At 50.8% G+C, this 16,874-nt stretch overlaps 1 protein-coding gene across 1 annotated transcript in view; it reads right to left on the bottom strand.

Annotated features, from left to right (window-relative positions):
• Positions 1-16,332, bottom strand: part of POLD3 (DNA polymerase delta 3, accessory subunit) — a 38,346-nt gene extending 22,014 nt beyond the window's left edge. The window contains exons 1-5 of the mRNA XM_056561081.1: positions 16,178-16,332; positions 15,830-15,885; positions 4,661-4,763; positions 1,386-1,425; positions 1,175-1,307 (exon numbers count right to left, since the gene is read on the bottom strand). Of these exons, the coding sequence (XP_056417056.1) occupies positions 1,175-1,307; positions 1,386-1,425; positions 4,661-4,763; positions 15,830-15,885; positions 16,178-16,234 (389 nt within the window). The 5' untranslated portion in view covers positions 16,235-16,332. The remainder of the gene's footprint in view (positions 1-1,174; positions 1,308-1,385; positions 1,426-4,660; positions 4,764-15,829; positions 15,886-16,177) is intronic.
• Between the last annotated feature and the right edge of the window lie 542 nt (positions 16,333-16,874).

The following is a 16,874-nucleotide window of genomic DNA, read 5'->3' as shown; positions in this document are numbered from 1 at the left end:
TCTGTGGTCGTAACAGAAAAGAAGTCCCAAAAGAAAATAATTTCCTTTGTAGAATACAGCTGCTAATAAGTCCCGGAAGGATTAAGAATTTTTAATAGAAGTAATTTACATATCTGTTTAACTTTCTGGCACCAGTTCATAAAAAAATAAATAAATAAAGGTTTTCCACCGGAGTACCCCTTTAACCCCTTAAGGACCCATGACGTACCGGTACGTCATGATTCCGCTCGTGTTCTATAACGCAGGCCACGCCGTCGCCCCACGTCATATCGGGTCGGGCCCAGCCTCTAACAACGGCCGGGACTAAAAGTTGTTTCAAACTGATTTTTTTTTTCCCCCCGTTTCACCTTAGATTTTTGGGTAAAATGACTGACGTCACTGCCAAGTAGAATTGGTGGAAAAATAAGCCATCGTATGGATTTTTAGGTGCAAAATTAAAAGGGTTATGATTTTTAAAAAGGTAAGGAGGAAAAAACAAAAATTCCAAAATGGAAAAACCCTCCGTCCCCCAAGGGGTTAAAGGGGTATAACCGGCCATGGACACCTTTGGATAGGGGATAAGATGTCTGATCTTGGGGGGGGCTGCCGCAATCACACACCCCCCTCCCATAGACATGAATGGAGGGGGTGTGGCGTGACATTACGAGGGGGCGGTGTGTGACGTCACATCTCCAGTCCCGGAAACACAGGGTTTTCTGAGACTGGAGCAGCTACCCGGCGATCACGGGGGATCCCAACCGGGCGACCCCCGCGATCAGACATCTTATCCCCTATCCTTTGAGCGAATAAGCCCTGTGATAAGAGGACAGCAATTCACTATAGCAGTATTTCCAAACCAGAGTGCCTCCAGCTGTTGCAAAACTACAAGTCCCAGTATGCCCGGACAGCCGAAGGCTGTCCGGGCATGCTGGGACTTGTAGTTTTGCAACAGCTGGAGGCACCCTGGTTGGGAAACACTGCCTTACAGATTAAAAAGTAGGGACCATGTCAGGGGGTCTAGTCTGTGCTGCAATAGGGTGGGGTCACCCCTCCAAAGTGTTTTGATACCAAACGATCCCCATAGTGGCATGTAAGGCCCATCCCTTCAGCTGTCGGATTTGCGCTGCCAGGAAATATAACCAGGGGTCTGTAAAGAAACGCAGCAGGTGAGGCCCAGTGTCTATGTACCACTCACTTGTTGGAGTTCTGGAGGTTGTTCTTGATGATGTCGTAGTCCGTACTGAAGAGGGGGGCGCTGTCTTTTAATGTGGCTTTTTGGATGCTGTACACGTGGACGGTGGCCACCACGGAGAGCTTGGATTTTGCAGCTGCAATCGGAGAAATTAAAAAGGGGTTAAAAAAAAATTATAGACAGGAAAACATAAGACTGCGGGAGCGGACAATACCTTCCAGCTTCTCTTCTTTCACTACTGCCACCTTGTGGTACTGAAACGACAATGCGGGTGGTTAGTCCTACTGATACGTTTTTCTGGAATATTTCCATACAGGACAATGATTTACAGTCAGAGCTGGGACCCCCTGCATGCAGAGCCTGGTCAGGACCATATATGGCCCCCTAGAGGTTGATTCACACGATTTGCAATAGTAAAAAAAAAAAAAAAAAAATTTTTAAAAAATTAAAAAAAAAAAAAACACCCTCCCCCTCCCCCTCCAAAAGCTAATATATAAAAAAAATAAAATAAAGAATATAATATAATATAATATTATAATATAATATTATATAATATATTATATAATATTATAATATAATATAAATATATATATCGTATATACACATATATATATATATATATATATATATATATATATAAATAAAACTACACTTTTAGAAGCAATTTTTTTTTTTTATAATGGGAGAAAAACAAAAAATAATTATTCACCTTCAGGGTGCGTTCCCACCTGGCGTATACACAGCGTATTTCACGCTGCGCAAAATTTGCGGCAGCAGTGGGAAATACGCTGTGTATTCCTCGCTCACTATACACACAGGGCTTTCTGGCGGCAGCCCTATGTGCGCAGTGAGTTTTGGAGCCACGCGTCACAGTCACGCCGACACACAGCCCCGCCCACAATACATAGTACAGCGAGGAATACATAGTGTATTTCCGAAAATTTTGCGCAGTGTGAAATACGCTTCGTATACGCCGGGTGGAAATGTACCCTCAGAAGCTGCTTTTTTATTTATTTTTTATTTTTTTTAAGCAAAAATAATAATTAAAAAATTAAAAAAAAATAAAAGGATTTGGAAAAATAGAAAAGCAGCAAGAAAAAAAAAAGTAAAAAAAAAAACACTTTGAAGCAAAGAGCTAATATTAAAACAGATTTAAAAAAAACAAAAAAATACTCAAACTACACACTTTTAGAAGCTCTCTTTAAAAATGGGAGAAAAAAAAATGAATTATTCACCTTCAGAAGAATTTTTTTTAAGCAAAAAAAAAAAAAATGGCAATAAAAAATTTTTAAAACAGAAGGGCAGCAAGAAAAAAAAATACACACTCTTTTTGAAACCTGTCTTTAGCAAAAAGAATAAAGCAAAAAATTTATATACCGTATATACTCGAATATAAGCCGACCCCAATATAAGCCGAGGCCCCTAATTTCACCCCAAAAACCCAGGAAAAGTTATTGACTTGACTATAAGCCTAGGGTGGGAAATACATCATCCCCCGATGTAATCATCCAGACCCCCATCATTAACACCCCCGTCATCATCACCCCACGTCATCATCACCGCCTGTCATCATCACCACCTGTCATCATCCTCCCCCTTCATCATCACCTCCTGTCATCTTCCCCCCCCCTTCATCATCACCGCCTGTCATCTTCCCCCCCCCTTCATCATCACCGCCTGTCATCTTCCCCCCCCCTTCATCATCACCGCCTGTCATCTTCCCCCCCCCTTCATCATCACCGCCTGTCATCTTCCCCCCCCCTTCATCATCACCGCCTGTCATCTTCCCCCCCCCTTCATCATCACCGCCTGTCATCTTCCCCCCCCCTTCATCATCACCGCCTGTGATCATCCCCCTTCATCATCACCGCCTGTCATCATCCTCCCCCCACCCCATCACCGCCTGTCATCCCCCCCCTTCATCATCACCTCCTGTCATCTTCCCCCCCCCCCTTCATCACCACCGCCTGTCATCATCCCACCCCTTCATCATCACCTCCTGTCATCATCCCCCCCTTCATCACCGCCTGTCATCATCCCCCCCCCATCATCACCACCTGTCATTATCCTCCCCTCCCCCCATCACCTCCTGTCATCTTCCCCCCCCCCCTTCATCATTACCGCCTGTCATCATCCCCCCCTGTCATCATCCCCCCCCCCTGTCATCATCCCCCCCCCCGTCATCATCACCACCGCCTGTCATCATCCTCCCCCTTCATCATCACCGCCTGTCATCTTCCCCCCCCTTCATCACCACCGCCTGTCATCATCCTCCCCCCCCCCATCACCGCCTATCATCTCCCCCTTCATCATCATCATCATCGCCTATCATCATCCCCCCCCCCCCCCCTTCACCATCACCGCCTGTCATCATCCCACCCCATCATCATCATCATCGCCTATCATCATCCCCCCCCCCCCCCCTTCACCATCACCGCCTGTCAATCCAGTGGTCTTCAACCTGCGGACCTCCAGATGTTTCAAAACTACAACTCCCAGCATGCCAGGACAGCCGATGGCTGTCCGGGCATGCTGGGAGTTGTAGTTTTGCAACATCTGGAGGTCCGCAGGTTGAAGACCACTGAGAAGGGATTGACAGGTGGAGAGTTCACTCGGATATAAGCCGAGAGGGGTGTTTTCAGCACGAAAAATCATGCTGAAAAACCCGGCTTATACTCGAGTATATACGGTATGTGGTTACTGATGCGGCTTTAAAGATGTATTTTTATTTTTTGCAGGAGCGGCTGCAGATTTCCCGGCACCATTTTTGGGTTCATATAAAGTAATATTGGAGTAGTATATAGCAGCGCTCCAGCTGTTCCTCGGGGATTCATTTCTATGGCGCCACCGTGCCGTATAATAGAGTTTACTCAACGGGTTGGAACCATTACAGCGAAACATAACGTAACGTGTTACACATTATATATATATATATATATATATATATATATATATATATATATATATATATATATATATATATATATATATATATATATATATATATATAGTATACGGGGAGATGTATCATAACCTGTGCAGAGGAAGAGCGGTGCAGTTGCCCATAGCAACCAATCAGATCGCTTATTTCATTTTTAAAGAGGCCTGGGGAAAAATGAAAGCAGCGATCTGATTGGTTGCTAGGGGTAACTCAGCAGCTTTTCCTCCCCCCCCCCCCCCCCCCCCCCCGTGTCTCTATAATTACTCCATGGCTTTTATTTGGGTAAATAAAGTGAATTACGGATAAGTTAGGAATCACATAGGTCAGTGGTCTCCAATCTGTGGCCCTCCAGATGTTTAAAAAAAAAAAAAAAAGGGGGCAACTGCTGCCCGGGCATGCTGGGGGTTGTAGTTCTGCACCATCTGGAGGACTGACATAAGCTATCATATGGAGGGAAGGGAGTAATACACTTTGGGCAGGGACACCTGTCAAATGTAGCAATGAAAAGAGTCCCTGCTTGTGTAATCTGAGAACCTCTCCATACTCACAGGGTATCCATCCTGCACACACTTCCCGGTCACCAGGTAGGTCACATGCACCTGCGCGCCGGCATTCTCCTTCCTCTTTCGGGTGATGTAGTCATAGAGCATCCTGCAAGACAGAGGAGATGAGTACTGTAGCCCCACCCACCATAGGGTGATCACATGGTATACACAGCCGGGACCCCCCCCCCCCCAATCAGCGTGCATCGCCCCCACAGGAGAGATGAGGCATTACACAGGACCTCAATCAGCTGTAGTCTGCAGGGGGATAGAGAAGTGATCAGTGCATCGCCCCCACAGGAGAGATGAGGCATTACACAGGACACCAATCAGCTGTAGTCTGCAGGAGGATAGAGAAGTGATCAGTGCAGCGCCCCCACAGGAGAGATGAGGCATTACACAGGACACCAATCAGCTGTAGTCTGCAGGAGATAGAGAAGTGATCAGTGCAGCGCCCCCACAGGAGAGATGAGGCATTACACAGGACACCAATCAGCTGTAGTCTGCAGGAGGATAGAGAAGTGATCAGTGCAGCGCCCCCACAGGAGAGATGAGGCATTACACAGGACCTCAATCACCTGTACTCTGCAGGGGATAGAGAAGTGATCAGTGCAGCGCCCCCACAGGAGAGATGAGGAATTACACAGGACCTCAATCAGCTGTACTCTGCAGGAGGATAGAGAAGTGATCAGTGCAGCGCCCCCACAGGAGAGATGAGGCATTACACAGGACACCAATCAGCTGTACTCTGCAGGAGGATAGAGAAGTGATCAGTGCAGCGCCCCCACAGGAGAGATGAGGCATTACACAGGACCTCAATCAGCTGTACTCTGCAGGAGGATAGAGAAGTGATCAGTGCAGCGCCCCCACAGGAGAGATGAGGTATTACACAGGACACCAATCAGCTGTACTCTGCAGGATAGTGAAGTGATCAGTGCAGCGCCCCCACAGGAGAGATGAGGCATTACACAGGACCTCAATCAGCTGTACTCTGCAGGGGGATAGAGAAGTGATCAGTGCAGCGCCCCCACAGGAGAGATGAGGCATTACACAGGACACCAATCAGCTGTACTCTGCAGGATAGAGAAGTGATCAGTGCAGCGCCCCCACAGGAGAGATGAGGCATTACACAGGACACCAATCAGCTGTACTCTGCAGGAGGATAGAGAAGTGATCAGTGCAGCGCCCCCACAGGAGAGATGAGGCATTACACAGGACCTCAATCAGCTGTACTCTGCAGGGGGATAGAGAAGTGATCAGTGCAGCGCCCCCACAGGAGAGATGAGGCATTACACAGGACCTCAATCAGCTGTACTCTGCAGGAGGATAGGGAAGTGATCGGTGCAGCGCCCCCACAGGAGAGATGAGGCATTACACAGGACCTCAATCAGCTGTAGTCTGCAGGGGGATAGAGAAGTGATCAGTGCAGCGCCCCCACAGGAGAGATGAGGCATTACACAGGACCTCAATCAGCTGTACTCTGCAGGAGGATAGAGAAGTGATCAGTGCAGCGCCCCCATAGGAGAGATGAGGTATTACACAGGACACCAATCAGCTGTACTCTGCAGGGGGATAGAGAAGTGATCAGTGCAGCGCCCCCACAGGAGAGATGAGGTATTACACAGGACACCAATCAGCTGTAGTCTGCAGGAGGATAGAGAAGTGATCAGTGCAGCGCCCCTACAGGAGAGATGAGGTATTACACAGGACCTCAATCAGCTGTACTCTGCAGGAGGATAGAGAAGTGATCGGTGCAGCGCCCCCACAGGAGAGATGAGGCATTACACAGGACACCAATCAGCTGTACTCTGCAGGAGGATAGAGAAGTGATCAGTACAGCGCCCCCACAGGAGAGATGAGGCATTACACAGGACACCAATCAGCTGTACTCTGCAGGAGGATAGAGAAGTGATCAGTGCAGCGCCCCCACAGGAGAGATGAGGCATTACACAGGACACCAATCAGCTGTACTCTGCAGGAAGATAGGGAAGTGATCAGTGCAGCGCCCCCACAGGAGAGATGAGGCATTACACAGGACACCAATCAGCTGTACTCTGCAGGAGGATAGAGAAGTGATCAGTGCAGCGCCCCCACAGGAGAGATGAGGCATTACACAGGACCTCAATCAGCTGTACTCTGCAGGATAGAGAAGTGATCAGTGCAGCGCCCCCACAGGAGAGATGAGGCATTACACAGGACACCAATCAGCTGTACTCTGCAGGAGGATAGAGAAGTGATCAGTGCAGCGCCCCCACAGGAGAGATGAGGCATTACACAGGACCTCAATCACCTGTACTCTGCAGGGGAATAGAGAAGTGATCAGTGCAGCGCCCCCCACAGGAGAGATGAGGCATTACACAGGACACCAATCAGCTGTACTCTGCAGGAGGATAGAGAAGTGATCGGTGCAGCGCCCCCACAGGAGAGATGAGGCATTACACAGGACCTCAATCAGCTGTAGTCTGCAGGGGGATAGAGAAGTGATCAGTGCAGCGCCCCCACAGGAGAGATGAGGCATTACACAGGACCTCAATCAGCTGTACTCTGCAGGATAGAGAAGTGATCAGTGCAGCGCCCCCACAGGAGAGATAAGGCATTACACAGGACCTCAATCAGCTGTACTCTGCAGGAGGATAGAGAAGTGATCAGTGCAGCGCCCCCACAGGAGAGATGAGGCATTACACAGGACCTCAATCAGCTGTAGTCTGCAGGGGGATAGAGAAGTGATCAGTGCAGCGCCCCCACAGGAGAGATGAGGCATTACACAGGACCTCAATCAGCTGTACTCTGCAGGATGGAGAAGTGATCAGTGCAGCGCCCCCACAGGAGAGATAAGGCATTACACAGGACACCAATCAGCTGTACTCTGCAGGAGGATAGAGAAGTGATCAGTGCAGCGCCCCCACAGGAGAGATGAGGCATTACACAGGACACCAATCAGCTGTACTCTGCAGGAGGATAGAGAAGTGATCAGTGCAGCGCCCCCACAGGAGAGATGAGGCATTACACAGGACACCAATCAGCTGTACTCTGCAGGGGGATAGAGAAGGGATCAGTGCAGCGCCCCCCACAGGAGAGATGAGGCATTACACAGGACACCAATCAGCTGTACTCTGCAGGAGGATAGAGAAGTGATCAGTGCAGCACCCCCACAGGAGAGATGAGGCATTACACAGGACACCAATCAGCTGTACTCTGCAGGGGGATAGAGAAGTGATCGGTGCAGCGCCCCCACAGGAGAGATGAGGCATTACACAGGACCTCAATCAGCTGTACTCTGCAGGGGGATAGAGAAGTGATCGGTGCAGCGCCCCCACAGGAGAGATGAGGCATTACACAGGACCTCAATCAGCTGTACTCTGCAGGATAGAGAAGTGATCAGTGCAGCGCCCCCCACAGGAGAGATGAGGCATTACACAGGACCTCAATCAGCTGTACTCTGCAGGAGGATAGAGAAGTGATCAGTGCAGCGCCCCCACAGGAGAGATGAGGCATTACACAGGACACCAATCAGCTGTACTCTGCAGGAGGATAGAGAAGTGATCAGTGCAGCGCCCCCACAGGAGAGATGAGGCATTACACAGGACCTCAATCAGCTGTAGTCTGCAGGAGGATAGAGAAGTGATCAGTGCAGCGCCCCCACAGGAGAGATGAGGCATTACACAGGACCTCAATCAGCTGTACTCTGCAGGAGGATAGAGAAGTGATCAGTGCAACGCCCCCACAGGAGAGATGAGGTATTACACAGGACACCAATCAGCTGTAGTCTGCAGGAGGATAGAGAAGTGATCAGTGCAGCGCCCCCACAGGAGAGATGAGGCATTACACAGGACACCAATCAGCTGTACTCTGCAGGAGGATAGAGAAGTGATCAGTGCAGCGCCCCCACAGGAGAGATGAGGCATTACACAGGACACCAATCAGCTGTAGTCTGCAGGAGGATAGAGAAGTGATCAGTGCAGCGCCCCCCACAGGAGAGATGAGGCATTACACAGGACACCAATCAGCTGTACTCTGCAGGAGGATAGAGAAGTGATCAGTGCAGCGCCCCCACAGGAGAGATGAGGCATTACACAGGACAACAATCAGCTGTAGTCTGCAGGAGGATAGAGAAGTGATCAGTGCAGCGCCCCCACAGGAGAGATGAGGCATTACACAGGACCTCAATCTACTGTACTCTGCAGGGGGATAGAGAAGTGATCGGTGCAGCGCCCCCACAGGAGAGATGAGGCATTACACAGGACCTCAATCAGCTGTACTCTGCAGGAGGATAGAGAAGTGATCGGTGCAGCGCCCCCACAGGAGAGATGAGGCATTACACAGGACACCAATCAGCTGTAGTCTGCAGGAGGATAGAGAAGTGATCAGTGCAGCGCCCCCACAGGAGAGATGAGGCATTACACAGGACCTCAATCAGCTGTACTCTGCAGGAGGATAGAGAAGTGATCAGTGCAGCGCCCCCACAGGAGAGATGAGGCATTACACAGGACACCAATCAGCTGTACTCTGCAGGGGGATAGAGAAGTGATCAGTGCAGCGCCCCCACAGGAGAGATGAGGCATTACACAGGACACCAATCAGCTGTACTCTGCAGGAGGATAGAGAAGTGATCAGTGCAGCGCCCCCACAGGAGAGATGAGGCATTACACAGGACACCAATCAGCTGTAGTCTGCAGGGGGATAGAGAAGTGATCAGTGCAGCGCCCCCACAGGAGAGATGAGGCATTACACAGGACCTCAATCAGCTGTACTTTGCAGGAGGATAGAGAAGTGATCAGTGCAGCGCCCCCACAGGAGAGATGAGGTATTACACAGGACACCAATCAGCTGTAGTCTGCAGGAGGATAGAGAAGTGATCAGTGCAGCGCCCCCACAGGAGAGATGAGGCATTACACAGGACACCAATCAGCTGTAGTCTGCAGGAGGATAGAGAAGTGATCAGTGCAGCGCCCCCACAGGAGAGATGAGGCATTACACAGGACACCAATCAGCTGTAGTCTGCAGGAGGATAGAGAAGTGATCAGTGCAGCGCCCCCACAGGAGAGATGAGGCATTACACAGGACACCAATCAGCTGTAGTCTGCAGGAGGATAGAGAAGTGATCAGTGCAGCGCCCCCACAGGAGAGATGAGGCATTACACAGGACCTCAATCAGCTGTACTCTGCAGGAGGATAGAGAAGTGATCAGTGCAGCGCCCCCACAGGAGAGATGAGGTATTACACAGGACACCAATCAGCTGTACTCTGCAGGGGGATAGAGAAGTGATCAGTGCAGCGGCCCCACAGGAGAGATGAGGCATTACACAGGACACCAATCAGCTGTAGTCTGCAGGAGGATAGAGAAGTGATCAGTGCAGCGCCCCCACAGGAGAGATGAGGTATTACACAGGACCTCAATCAGCTGTACTCTGCAGGAGGATAGAGAAGTGATCAGTGCAGCGCCCCCACAGGAGAGATGAGGTATTACACAGGACACCAATCAGCTGTACTCTGCAGGGGGATAGAGAAGTGATCAGTGCAGCGCCCCCATAGGAGAGATGAGGCATTACACAGGACACCAATCAGCTGTACTCTGCAGGAGGATAGAGAAGTGATCAGTGCAGCGCCCCCACAGGAGAGATGAGGTATTACACAGGACACCAATCAGCTGTACTCTGCAGGGGGATAGAGAAGTGATCAGTGCAGCGCCCCCACAGGAGAGATGAGGCATTACACAGGACCTCAATCACCTGTACTCTGCAGGAGGATAGAGAAGTGATCAGTGCAGCGCCCCCACAGGAGAGATGAGGCATTACACAGGACCTCAATCAGCTGTAGTCTGCAGGGGGATAGAGAAGTGATCAGTGCAGCGCCCCCACAGGAGAGATGAGGCATTACACAGGACCTCAATCACCTGTACTCTGCAGGGGAATAGAGAAGTGATCAGTGCAGCGCCCCCACAGGAGAGATGAGGCATTACACAGGACCTCAATCACCTGTACTCTGCAGGGGGATAGAGAAGTGATCAGTGCAGCGCCCCCACAGGAGAGATGAGGCATTACACAGGACCTCAATCAGCTGTACTCTGCAGGGGGATAGAGAAGTGATCAGTGCAGCGCCCCCACAGGAGAGATGAGGCATTACACAGGACACCAATCAGCTGTAGTCTGCAGGGGGATAGGGAAGTGATCGGTGCAGCGCCCCCACAGGAGAGATGAGGCATTACACAGGACACCAATCAGCTGTACTCTGCAGGAGGATAGAGAAGTGATCAGTGCAGCGCCCCCACAGGAGAGATGAGGCATTACACAGGACCTCAATCAGCTGTACTCTGCAGGAGGATAGAGAAGTGATCAGTGCAGCGCCCCCACAGGAGAGATGAGGCATTACACAGGACCTCAATCTACTGTACTCTGCAGGAGGATAGAGAAGTGATCAGTGCAGCGCCCCCACAGGAGAGATGAGGCATTACACAGGACCTCAATCAGCTGTACTCTGCAGGATAGAGAAGTGATCAGTGCAGTGCCCCCACAGGAGAGATGAGGCATTACACAGGACCTCAATCAGCTGTACTCTGCAGGATAGAGAAGTGATCAGTGCAGCGCCCCCACAGGAGAGATGAGGCATTACACAGGACACCAATCAGCTGTACTCTGCAGGAGGATAGAGAAGTGATCAGTGCAGCGCCCCCACAGGAGAGATGAGGCATTACACAGGACCTCAATCAGCTGTACTCTGCAGGGGGATAGAGAAGTGATCAGTGCAGCGCCCCCACAGGAGAGATGAGGCATTACACAGGACACCAATCAGCTGTACTCTGCAGTGGGATAGAGAAGTGATCAGTGCAGCGACCCCCACAGGAGAGATGAGGCATTACACAGGACCTCAATCAGCTGTACTCTGCAGGATAGAGAAGTGATCAGTGCAGCGCCCCCACAGGAGAGATGAGGCATTACACAGGACACCAATCAGCTGTACTCTGCAGGAGGATAGAGAAGTGATCAGTGCAGCGCCCCCACAGGAGAGATGAGGCATTACACAGGACACCAATCAGCTGTACTCTGCAGGATAGAGAAGTGATCAGTGCAGCGCCCCCACAGGAGAGATGAGGTATTACACAGGACACCAATCAGCTGTACTCTGCAGGATAGAGAAGTGATCAGTGCAGCGCCCCCACAGGAGAGATGAGGCATTACACAGGACCTCAATCAGCTGTAGTCTGCAGGAGGATAAAGAAGTGATCAGTGCAGCGCCCCCACAGGAGAGATGAGGCATTACACAGGACACCAATCAGCTGTACTCTGCAGGAGGATAGAGAAGTGATCGGTGCAGCGCCCCCACAGGAGAGATGAGGCATTACACAGGACACCAATCAGCTGTACTCTGCAGGGGGATAGAGAAGTGATCAGTGCAGCGCCCCCACAGGAGAGATGAGGCATTACACAGGACCTCAATCAGCTGTACTCTGCAGGAGGATAGAGAAGTGATCAGTGCAGCGCCCCCACAGGAGAGATGAGGCATTACACAGGACACCAATCAGCTGTACTCTGCAGGATAGAGAAGTGATCGGTGCAGCGCCCCCACAGGAGAGATGAGGCATTACACAGGACACCAATCAGCTGTACTCTGCAGGAGGATAGGGAAGTGATCAGTGCAGCGCCCCCACAGGAGAGATGAGGCATTACACAGGACCTCAATCAGCTGTAGTCTGCAGGAGGATAGAGAAGTGATCAGTGCAGCGCCCCCACAGGAGAGATGAGGCATTACATAGGACCTCAATCAGCTGTACTCTGCAGGATAGAGAAGTGATCAGTGCAGCGCCCCCACAGGAGAGATGAGGCATTACACAGGACACCAATCAGCTGTAGTCTGCAGGAGGATAAAGAAGTGATCAGTGCAGCGCCCCCACAGGAGAGATGAGGCATTACACAGGACACCAATCAGCTGTACTCTGCAGGAGGATAGAGAAGTGATCGGTGCAGCGCCCCCACAGGAGAGATGAGGCATTACACAGGACACCAATCAGCTGTACTCTGCAGGAGGATAGAGAAGTGATCAGTGCAGCGCCCCCACAGGAGAGATGAGGCATTACACAGGACACCAATCAGCTGTACTCTGCAGGGGGATAGAGAAGTGATCAGTGCAGCGCCCCCACAGGAGAGATGAGGCATTACACAGGACCTCAATCAGCTGTACTCTGCAGGAGGATAGAGAAGTGATCAGTGCAGCGCCCCCACAGGAGAGATGAGGCATTACACAGGACACCAATCAGCTGTACTCTGCAGGGGGATAGAGAAGGGATCAGTGCAGCGCCCCCACAGGAGAGATGAGGCATTACACAGGATACCAATCAGCTGTACTCTGCAGGGGGATAGAGAAGTGATCAGTGCAGCGCCCCCACAGGAGAGATGAGGCATTACACAGGACACCAATCAGCTGTAGTCTGCAGGAGGATAGAGAAGTGATCAGTGCAGCGCCCCCACAGGAGAGATGAGGCATTACACAGGACACCAATCAGCTGTAGTCTGCAGGGGGATAGAGAAGTGATCAGTGCAGCGCCCCCACAGGAGAGATGAGGCATTACACAGGACCTCAATCTACTGTACTCTGCAGGAGGATAGAGAAGTGATCAGTGCAGCACCCCCACAGGAGAGATGAGGTATTACACAGGACCTCAATCAGCTGTACTCTGCAGGAGGATAGAGAAGTGATCAGTGCAGCGCCCCCACAGGAGAGATGAGGCATTACACAGGACACCAATCAGCTGTAGTCTGCAGGAGGATAGAGAAGTGATCAGTGCAGCGCCCCCACAGGAGAGATGAGGCATTACACAGGACCTCAATCAGCTGTACTCTGCAGGAGGATAGAGAAGTGATCAGTGCAGCGCCCCCACAGGAGAGATGAGGCATTACATAGGACCTCAATCAGCTGTACTCTGCAGGATAGAGAAGTGATCAGTGCAGCGCCCCCACAGGAGAGATGAGGCATTACACAGGACACCAATCAGCTGTAGTCTGCAGGAGGATAAAGAAGTGATCAGTGCAGCGCCCCCACAGGAGAGATGAGGCATTACACAGGACACCAATCAGCTGTACTCTGCAGGAGGATAGAGAAGTGATCGGTGCAGCGCCCCCACAGGAGAGATGAGGCATTACACAGGACCTCAATCAGCTGTACTCTGCAGGAGGATAGAGAAGTGATCGGTGCAGCGCCCCCACAGGAGAGATGAGGCATTACACAGGACCTCAATCAGCTGAACTCTGCAGGGGGATAGAGAAGTGATCAGTGCAGCGCCCCCACAGGAGAGATGAGGCATTACACAGGACCTCAATCAGCTGTACTCTGCAGGATAGAGAAGTGATCAGTGCAGCGCCCCCACAGGAGAGATGAGGCATTACACAGGACACCAATCAGCTGTACTCTGCAGGGGGATAGAGAAGTGATCAGTGCAGCGCCCCCACAGGAGAGATGAGGCATTACACAGGACCTCAATCAGCTGTACTCTGCAGGAGGATAGAGAAGTGATCAGTGCAGCGCCCCCACAGGAGAGATGAGGTATTACACAGGACACCAATCAGCTGTACTCTGCAGGGGGATAGAGAAGTGATCAGTGCAGCGCCCCCACAGGAGAGATGAGGCATTACACAGGACACCAATCAGCTGTACTCTGCAGGGGGATAGAGAAGGGATCAGTGCAGCGCCCCCACAGGAGAGATGAGGCATTACACAGGATACCAATCAGCTGTACTCTGCAGGGGGATAGAGAAGTGATCGGTGCAGCGCCCCCACAGGAGAGATGAGGCATTACACAGGACACCAATCAGCTGTAGTCTGCAGGAGGATAGAGAAGTGATCAGTGCAGCGCCCCCACAGGAGAGATGAGGCATTACACAGGACACCAATCAGCTGTAGTCTGCAGGGGGATAGAGAAGTGATCAGTGCAGCGCCCCCACAGGAGAGATGAGGCATTACACAGGACCTCAATCAGCTGTACTTTGCAGGAGGATAGAGAAGTGATCAGTGCAGCGCCCCCACAGGAGAGATGAGGTATTACACAGGACACCAATCAGCTGTAGTCTGCAGGAGGATAGAGAAGTGATCAGTGCAGCGCCCCCACAGGAGAGATGAGGCATTACACAGGACCTCAATCAGCTGTACTCTGCAGGAGGATAGAGAAGTGATCAGTGCAGCGCCCCCACAGGAGAGATGAGGCATTACACAGGACCTCAATCAGCTGTACTCTGCAGGATAGAGAAGTGATCAGTGCAGCGCCCCCACAGGAGAGATGAGGCATTACACAGGACACCAATCAGCTGTACACTGCAGGATAGAGAAGTGATCAGTGCAGCGCCCCCACAGGAGAGATGAGGTATTACACAGGACACCAATCAGCTGTACTCTGCAGGGGGATAGAGAAGTGATCAGTGCAGCGCCCCCACAGGAGAGATGAGGCATTACACAGGACCTCAATCAGCTGTACTCTGCAGGAGGATAAAGAAGTGATCAGTGCAGCGCCCCCACAGGAGAGATGAGGCATTACACAGGACACCAATCAGCTGTACTCTGCAGGATAAAGAAGTGATCAGTGCAGCGCCCCCACAGGAGAGATGAGGCATTACACAGGACACCAATCAGCTGTACTCTGCAGGAGGATAGAGAAGTGATCAGTGCAGCGCCCCCACAGGAGAGATGAGGCATTACACAGGACACCAATCAGCTGTACTCTGCAGGGGGATAGAGAAGTGATCAGTGCAGCGCCCCCACAGGAGAGATGAGGCATTACACAGGACACCAATCAGCTGTACTCTGCAGGATAGAGAAGTGATCAGTGCAGCGCCCCCACAGGAGAGATGAGGCATTACACAGGACACCAATCAGCTGTACTCTGCAGGAGGATAGAGAAGTGATCAGTGCAGCGCCCCCACAGGAGAGATGAGGCATTACACAGGACACCAATCAGCTGTACTCTGCAGGAGGATAGAGAAGTGATCAGTGCAGCGCCCCCACAGGAGAGATGAGGTATTACACAGGACCTCAATCAGCTGTACTCTGCAGGAGGATAGAGAAGTGATCAGTGCAGCGCCCCCACAGGAGAGATGAGGCATTACACAGGACACCAATCAGCTGTAGTCTGCAGAAGGATGAGGCTGATATAAGACTACAACTCCCAGCATGCCCTGACACCCCAGTACTCACTGCTTGGCCTGGTTGACGTGGACCCCCAGAGTGTGGCTCAGCCATTTATAGGTCACCTGTAGGGAGATAAAGAACAGGGTCAGTATATACATCATTCTGAGGGGGTCGCTGTATACAGAGGAGAGGGGGTATTTACTTATTATAAGGCATGTTGCAAAACTACAACCCCCAGCATGCCCTGACAGCCGAAGGCTGTCAGGGCATGCTGGGAGTTGTAGTTTTGCAACAGCTGGAGGCACCCTGCTATAGGATAAACATAGAGAACACGTGACAGATCGGTGGGAGGGCAGGATCAGGGCTTAGGGGTAAACAGAGGGTTAATGATAATAATCATCATGGCGGCCTCACGATCTTGTTGTGGTCGGTCACCAGCTCGTCGATGTTGTCCAGGTACAGCTCGTCCATGGCGGAGCCGATAAGTGAGCGACCGGCGGACGGCCCCGGGGAGACTGGCAGATTTGGCGCCGTCTACGGAGAACGCAACAACTCACAAGACGCATGCGCCGGCGAGCCTCACCAATTGGCTGCGGCAGAGACAGTGGGCGCGCTCTAACCAATCAGATCGGGCCTCTGAGCACGTGTACCACCTGAGCCACGCCTCTTCCTGTGAAAGCGCCGAGCGTTTTAACCCCCCCCTATCCCGTCTGCGACAGTCTAAAGCTCGGTTGCTATGGGCAACGCTGTGTTTATTTTCATTTTAAAATTTACATTTTTATAAAAAAAAAAACATTTTTTTTAGCGTTTATCATTTTTAAAATAACTCTTAGACATATACACACCCATATGAGGGTGTTTTTTTTTTGTGCATGGGGGGAATCGAGAGAAAACCACAATTTTGCAACTTTTTGGGGGTTTTGTTTGCTTTATTGTGAAAATGACGTGTTTTCTTTATTCTGCGGGTCAATACGACTAAAATGAGAACCATCTTTACTCGCTTTTCTACTATATTTATAAATAAATTTATAAATAAATAAAAAAAAACTTTTTTTTACCAAAATTGTCCTCTTCTGACCCCTATAACATTTTTATTTTTTACGCCCTGATC

The sequence above is a fragment of the Hyla sarda genome, chromosome 2, assembly GCF_029499605.1.
Source record: "Hyla sarda isolate aHylSar1 chromosome 2, aHylSar1.hap1, whole genome shotgun sequence".
NCBI lineage: Eukaryota > Metazoa > Chordata > Amphibia > Anura > Hylidae > Hyla > Hyla sarda.
This window is presented reverse-complemented; position numbering and strand designations above follow the sequence as displayed.